Raw genomic sequence first — 7,525 nt, 5'->3', positions numbered from 1 at the left:
AAATGTTTTGAGAATGATGTACAAATGCGCTTTACACAATTGATGTGTGTATGGATTGCGATAACAGTTGTATGAGCCCCTAATAATATGTTTAATAAAAATTAAAAAAAAGAAAACAAGGAAGCAAATTGAGGGCAAAAGTCAACGGGCTGGAAAACAAACAGTAGACAAAAATCAACAAAGCCAAAAGTTGGTTCTGAAAAGATTAGGGAAATTGATAAGCTCCTAGAGAGCAAAACCAGGCGAAAACACATGTGATCAATGCACAGCCGGGAAGGGGGCATCACTACCGATCATACAGATGTGGAACTGGGGGTGGGAAAAACCGGCACAACCTTCCCACAAGGACGCTAGCCCCAGAGTGGACACTAGCCTCAGAGTGGACGCTAGCCTCAGAGTGGACGCTATCCTCAGAGTGACGCTATCCTCAGGATTTCACTGGTGAGTCTTAGCAAACGTTGAAGGAAGAAGTAATCACAGACTTTCAAAAACTGGCTCAGACAACACAGAGTGGGACACTCTGCCCTGTTTTGTGAGGCCCAATAACTCCCGATACATGGTTGTGCATGACAAGAACAGAGAATTACAGCTCCGTACCTCTCATGGACACAGAACCCTTAACAGATTACCAGCCAATCCAGTCCAACCACACAGCACAAGTGATGCACTGTAACCACACATGGTTTGTTCCAGAAACACAAGAAGGGTCCAACATAACAACAAAAAGTAGAACCCACGGTCCATGTGGTTCACTACCCTAATAGACACTCCAGAATCCACAGCCATCGAGTTGATGCTGACTCACAGCAACCCCACAGCACAGGCTAGACGGCCCTGAGGGCTTCTGAGGCTGCCGCTCTTTACAAAGCCCCGTCCTCCCACAGAGTGGTTGGTGGTTTTGAACTGCTGACCTTGCAGTTATCGGCCCAACTCGTAACTCACTACCCACCAGGGGCTCCCCGTAACAGAGAGGCGGAGGCAAAATATGACCATCTCCATCGGTGCAGGATTAGCATGATACGAATTCAACGTCCCTTCCTGGGAAACTCTCGGACTCACTCCAAGGAATGGAAGTCAAGTCCCCCAACCTGGTAGCGTGTCTATACCCAGCATGGCATGGTGGACGAGCAGATGCTTTCTTCTAAGACTGGGCACAGGCAAGGATGGCCACTGGGTTACCACTGGTTTTTCTTTCGTTTTTAAACCAGTTCTGGCCAGTTTTATCAAAGAAAACTCGTCTGCTCTAGTTTTCCCCAGTCTGTTCCAGTTTCTAATGATGGCTGAGCGGCCTGGGTCAGTGACAGGCAATGGGCACTGCTCCTGTTCCCTACACGCTGTGCCCAATTTGCTACCATCGCCACTGTAGTGACGGACACCAGGGTGGGCCAACATGGAGAGCTCTCTACCGGCATGTCTCCAAGGACCGGCGTTGCTGGGGAGGACGAACGGCTGGCTTTGCCTTGTCTGGTCACCTTCAGAGTCCACTCACAGCCCGCGATTTTCTACTGCCCAGCACGAGCTGGCATCCAGAGCCGGTCGGTGGCAGAGACTTTGTCTTCTTGGTGTCCACCACCCTCCTTTCTGCCTTTTAGGGAGGGGACACCCTGACCACCAGCTCGGGTGGCCCCAGGCAAGGCCGAAGCAAAGACAATGGCGTGGATGAAGTGAGATGAGACCCTACTTTGTAGAAAACATGATTGTGGGTACGCAAGCTCCAACTCGCCCACAAACAGGTTGCCCCACAAATCACTGCATTCAGCATGGCCCTGGGATAGCGACCCTCAAACACAAAATCCCGTGTTGGCTTTCCCCACACACCAGCAACAAACCACTGCAAGCAATTGTGGAATGCAGACGCAAGTCGCGAGAACGAGCGGAGAAGGCTCCAGGGAGTAGGATGGTGTGATAAGGCAGATCCAGACAGGGCCGAGAGCATCCATGCCCGATGAACCAAGGCCCAGAGCACGTCCACGAGAGGACACAAGTCTTTCCAACACAGCTGGACATCCACCTGGTGACCTCGATTTCACACTGAGCCCGTAAAGGGATTCATGATGGACCATAGGCCTAACTGCAAAACTGTCAACGCTGAAGCTTCTAGAAGATGCCAGTGACTTCTTAGACAAGAGACAAGAAACCCTCACTGGCAAACTCAGCAATATGGAACCAAACCAAACAAGCCCACGGACGCTGAGCGGACTCTGACCCACCGGGACCAGACAGAAAGAGCTGCCTCTTGAGAGGAGCTGAATCCCGCATCTTCCTCCCTTGGGGCGCTTGTAGGGTCAAGCTGGCCAGCTGAGTGCTTCACTGCTGAACCATCAGCTCCCTCAACACTTGGCCTTCCTCAGAAGGGAATTTCCCTCTCTGTGCACCGGAAGGGAGTTATGTGCAGGAGCCAGAAGCGCGGCCCGGGGCTGTGTTTGTGAAGCCTATTCCTGGCAAAAGACAGAACTCTCACCCCACCATAGTGAAGCTGTCCTGGTGTGGTCAGCGGTTCAAACCCCACAGCTGCTCTGAGGGAGAAAGATGAGGCCATCTGCCCTGGCCCTGCAGAGCAGAACTGCTTGGTCCTGGAGGGTGGCCTGAGTCCGAATCCCCCCTGAGGGCAGTGAGCTTGTCTCTGGGTTACGGTGACCCTGCCGCTAGCTGGGGGGCTGACCTGGCCTCCACAGGGCTAGGCTTAGCCTTCTCCTCTCTCTCTGTCTTTGGGCCTCAGGTCCTCATCTGGGAGGGGCTTCAGGCATGCCTGTTCTTTGTCTCTCTGAGCCAGCAGGAAAGGGCCCTCCTGGGCCCCCCTCAGGCTAGCCCAGCTGGGGTGGTCCCCAGCAGCTCTTGCAGACTGAAGTCCAGGCCCAGGCCTCTCCGGTGACACTGGAGGTTCCTGGCCCGGGAGGGTAAAGTCTCACCGCTGGGCTGGGCCAGCTGAGCTGCCCGAAAGGGAGGGAGGGAAAGCTGGCCTCTCCAGGACTCCGTGCCCTGTAGTAAGCGCCCCTGAGCCACGGGGAGCCCTGTGGATCTCAGGGCCCATCAGCTGAGGGTGAGGGTGTCTGGCCCAGGGGAACCCTGCCACTGCAGGGTTCTTGGACAATGGCCAGGGAGTCATGGCAGCTCCCCGGTGGCTGTCCCTGCGGAGTGAAGCTGCCATAGAGAAAGCACACCGACTACAGTGGACATGACCAGGTCAGTGGCCTCAGCAGCACTGCCCTCAGCCTAGTCCCACTGTGCCTGTCCTTGCCCCTGGTCCAGGGCAGAGTGACCAGTTCTTTCCCATGGGGCCTGCTGGGTGGGTGGGGGCCACAGCTGCCTCCCCCTCTGTCCTCCGGAACATGATGTTCCCAGGAGGGACTGGAGTCCCCCTCTGCCCCATTCCCCAACCTTGAATGTGAATTCTCGGGGCAAGGGACCCTGAACTCCCAGGTAGGGCAAATTGGCTGAGTGTGGGGCAGTGGCTGCCGAGGTCCCACTGGGCAGGCCACTTCTGCCTGGGCCTCACCTGCACGTGGTACTGCGAGGTCTCGTGCATGATGACATTGGAGTTGGAGTATTTCTTCCTCTGCTCTGAAGGACACACATAGCTGCTCAGCCCAGAGGGTGGCCCCTGGCCCCAGTCCAGTGGGAGGGACAGGCTCCCCGGGGGCACAGGGGGGCCAAGGTGAGAGCCCTTCACAGCCATCAGGGAAGACCTTTCCTGAGATATGAGTGGAGCCTCCTTCAGGGCCATCTCCCCACGCCCTCTCTGGGGTGACCATGGGGGTGGGGGGCATGGTCTAGTCTTACAGGGTGCAGGAGGCTCAGACCCCTCCTACAGGGGCCGGGCTCCCGGGGAGAGGTCCAGGCCAAGGCTTCCTCTGCCTTAGGAGCTGCCCCTATAATCTGCCTGCCCCTCCCCAGAGCCCCTCCACTTTCTCAACTGTCCTTGACCCTGGTCCGAGGGCAGAGTGACCAGTTCTTTCCCATGGGGCCTGCCAGGTGGGTGGGGGTGTGGCAGGGGAGGGCATGAGCCGGACGGGAGGGGGAGGGGCAGTGTTGAGGGAAGCAGGACCCTGTGGGACCATCAGAGCTGCCTGTCATAACCACCCCCCACCCCGGCTTCCCACACATCTGTATGGAACTGCCTCTGCTGCTCTGCTGCCCAGGACATGTCTGGGGTTCCCTCCAGGACGGGGAGGGGGCGGGGTGGGGGAGGAAGGGGAGGGCAGCAGACACCTGGCGACTCAGTCCTGCCCAAGCTCCACCCCTGCCCAGCGATCAGGTTGCAGTGTGAGGAGCCCATCGGGATCAATATTGATGCTCCCTGAATTATTTGTGAAGGTCTCTCCCCTTACCAAGGAGGCGCGGCCCGAGCTTCGGGAGGGACTTGGGCCAGTTGTTGGCTGATCAGGGTCTGGGCCTCCTCGAGTCCCTTGGGCCGGCTTGATTCTCTGGCCCCACAGTTGGAGCGTGGGGTGTGGGGGGTTCCCCCCTCACCAGGCCCCAGCATAGTGGGGGACTGAAGCTGCTCCCCACTTTGTCCAACCCGTGGGAAGGTAGTGCCCCAAGGACTCACCAAACAGGTCCTTGGCGCTCATCTTGGCCATCCCATCAGACCGGCCCAGGCTGCCCCTGGGAGGGCGGGGAGGGGCTGGTGAGGGCAGGGCGGGCCACCCCTGGCCCCCAGGAACTCTGGTGAGTGGGGAGGGGAGGGGAGGGAGGGGCTCACTTGGCTGCACCCAGGCAGCAGCTCACAGACCCTGACTGGCTCATGGTGTCTTCGCAGTGACCAGCTGGGGGAAGGGCAGCCCTCAGCCCTGGTGGCGCAGCCTAATTTCGGGGCCCACACTGGCCCACACCTGGAGGGCAGAAGGACAGGCTGACACCTCCTCTGGACCCATTGATGGCCTCAGAGCTCCTGAGACGAGTCTTCTCTCTGCCTCCCTCACCCCAGCCCCCATCACCCTCAGCTTTTGGCCTGGTCTAGGCCACTCCCTGACAGTCTGGGGGGCATAAGGGCCCACATAGGGGCTCCAGTGAGGCCTGAGCTGGAGTCCTTAGATGGCAGCCCCCTGGAGAGCTGTCTCCCTAGGTGCTCCCTCTAGCCTCGCCGCCCTAAACCCTCAGCCTCCACAGGGACCCCAGGGACAAGCGGACAGAGGGAGGAAGGGTGACCCTCCCAGGCAGGGGGAATGGCATGTCCAGATGCTCAGGCCTCCCCATCGAGGGCCTGACTCCTGAGAGGGCCAGGAGAGAGAGGGACCCTAGGAGGCACGGTCCTGAGAGAGCTGGACTAGGTTCAGCACGTGGACCCAACGCCCTGGAAGACTTGACCTAGGAAGAGGCCCAGGAAAAGACGTGAGGCCATGTGGGTGGGGACTCAGGGGTCCTGGGTGCCTAGCAAGGAATCCAAAAGTGGGCTGTGGGCCTCTTTGATCAATGGGGGTACAGTCAGGGCTGGGCCAGGAGAGTGCCCTTGACCATGGGACTGTCTGGAGGAGGACATGGAGGGGCAAGGCTGTGTCTCCCGACACCTGAAGGCCAGGAGCAGCCCAGAGACTGTGACCAGGCAACCCCACCTTCCCTGACCAGGTGGGGGCATGAAGGGGATGGTGGGAACAATCAGGGTGACCACTCCCTTGGGCAGAGCCTTGGGAGCCTGCTTCTGGGCTCCCCAGCTCCATGCTGGGACTCTGAGGCCCAGTTGCTGGGCTGTGAGCAGGTCTGGCGCCCCTGACAAGGGCCAGGATGTCCAGTAGGTCCATGGGGGCCTGTAGTGTTGGTCTGACCCGGGTCCCTGTAGGGGCATTGTGCGCCCCTGGGGGTTGTCCCTCTGTGGGTCTATGACCAAGGGTCACCTGCCTTCCCTCTGTGGCTCCAGCCTTGGGTTCTGCACCAGGAAGGGGCACGGCAGGGTGGGAGGACAGGGGTGCTGGTGCTGGGGGCAGGGAGCAATTGAAGGGCCATTCTCTGGAGGTATGTGTCCTGGGTGCTTGGGCTGTTGCCCCTCGCCCATGTCCTGGAGGGTCCCCCTGGCCAGGAGGGTCAAGCCAGATTCCTGGTCCACCTATCCATGAAGAATGTCTGGAATGCAGGTGACCTCAGAGGGTGAGCTTGAGTACTTGCTTCCTGGGATTCCTGGCTGGCTAGAGCAGGCACACAGACCTGCACTAATTAAGCACAGGCCCTCCGTGTTGCCCAAGCCAGCTCGAGGACAGGAAGGGCCAGCAGGGACAGGGGTGCGTCTCTGGAGGGGCCTCAGCCCTGGGAAGCCTGTGGCTTTGAGCTGGAGGTGAAGGGGGATGTCTCAGGGGCAGCAGGAGCCCGGTTGGCTGTGTAGCACCTGCCCTCACAGTGGGGAAATGGGTGGGAAGGTCTGCTGCCAGTCGGGGCTCCCCCTGCCCGCCTGCACTTTGGTCTTACTGTGGCCATTTTCCGGGTGCGAAGGGAGGGGCCAGGAGGGCAGGGAGGGCACAGGGCCTGGCTCCAAGTTCAAATTCCAGCCCTGCTCGCCCAGTGACCTTGGGAAGGTGCAGCAAGTCGGGCACCTCAGGGGCCCCTGGGGCCGCCCCCGCATGTGTGGGTGGGGTCTGGGGAGACCCCTCCGCTTGGGCCAGGAGGTGTGGCTGGGAGCTTAGACAGGGGAAGCCCCGTGGGGCCTTGGACAGGGCCGCCCAGGTGTTAAGCCGGGCCCTGGGGTAAGGGTGTTGGGCCCCTCCGGCCCTGCTCCACCGCCCCGCCCCCCTGCACAGCCAGGGGAGAGCTACACCCAGGGGTAGAGGCAGAGGTGGTCTGCAGCTGCTTCGCCCCGCCCCCAGCCACCTGGTGCCCAGGGACAGTCCCGGCCCAGCCCTCCCTGCGCAGGGAGGTGGAGCCAGGGGCGCGGCGGGTGGGGCACCCAGGAGTCTCTGCCAGCCCACCCTCCAAGGGCAGCTCCTGGGGCTTCCCACCATACCCCAGCCCTGACCCGGAGCCTGACCCGGCCCTGCACTTCCCCGCTGGGCTTCCTGCTGGCTCTGGCACCCAGGAAGTGCAGCCTGCGTCCCACCTACGGGTGCAGCTATGGGGCCGGGGCTGGGTCGGCCTAGGGGTGGCGGACCAGTCCGAGTGGGGAGAGGAGGCTTTGGAGGGGCAGGGCCGAAGTCCCCCGCCACCACCCGGTCCCTGGATTCTGGGGACCCCACCAGGCCCCCGGGGCAGGGAGGGCATTGCCTGGGCCTGTGACTCATCCACCACTAGTTTAAAGGATGGCCGCGCAGCCGCCGCCCCAAGACCGGAGAAGAGCGGGCAGGCCAGCGCTCAGGTGAGCGGGGCTGCCCGCAGCGTCCCCAGTCCCCGGCACCCCGCGCCCCACCCCACGGGGAAACTGAGGCCCAGCCAGCTGTGCCAGCTCCCTCGGTCCGCTCCTTTACCCTAGCACCAGATGGGCAATGACGGGGACCAGGGCGCTCTGGGTCCCCGAGACGGCTGGGCGCCTCACCTGTTCGCGGCGCCCCCTGGTTCTGGTTCGGTCGGTCTGTCGGTCAGCAGGAGCGTCAGCCTGCCTGCCCGC

General features: G+C 60.8%; 1 protein-coding gene across 5 annotated transcripts in view; it reads right to left on the bottom strand.

The window, feature by feature from the left end:
- Positions 1–7,525, bottom strand: part of EPS8L2 (EPS8 like 2) — an 18,751-nt gene extending 11,226 nt beyond the window's left edge. For 2 of the 5 annotated variants that reach the window (XM_045290474.1, XM_004717165.4), the window contains exons 1-4: positions 7,454–7,525; positions 4,703–4,832; positions 4,550–4,605; positions 3,497–3,561 (exon numbers count right to left, since the gene is read on the bottom strand). In XM_045290474.1, the coding sequence (XP_045146409.1) occupies positions 3,497–3,561; positions 4,550–4,605; positions 4,703–4,746 (165 nt within the window). In that variant the 5' untranslated portion in view covers positions 4,747–4,832; positions 7,454–7,525. Of the gene's footprint in view, positions 1–3,496; positions 3,562–4,549; positions 4,666–4,702; positions 4,833–7,453 lie in introns of those variants that run through there. The other 3 variants (XM_045290475.1, XM_045290476.1, XM_045290477.1) reach the window with 3 other exon arrangements.

Source organism: Echinops telfairi, unplaced genomic scaffold (genome assembly GCF_000313985.2).
Source record: "Echinops telfairi isolate 266 unplaced genomic scaffold, ASM31398v2 ScPeMD7_37;HRSCAF=141, whole genome shotgun sequence".
NCBI lineage: Eukaryota > Metazoa > Chordata > Mammalia > Afrosoricida > Tenrecidae > Echinops > Echinops telfairi.
Note: the sequence above shows the minus strand (reverse complement) of the source record. Positions and strands in the feature narration are given on the sequence as shown.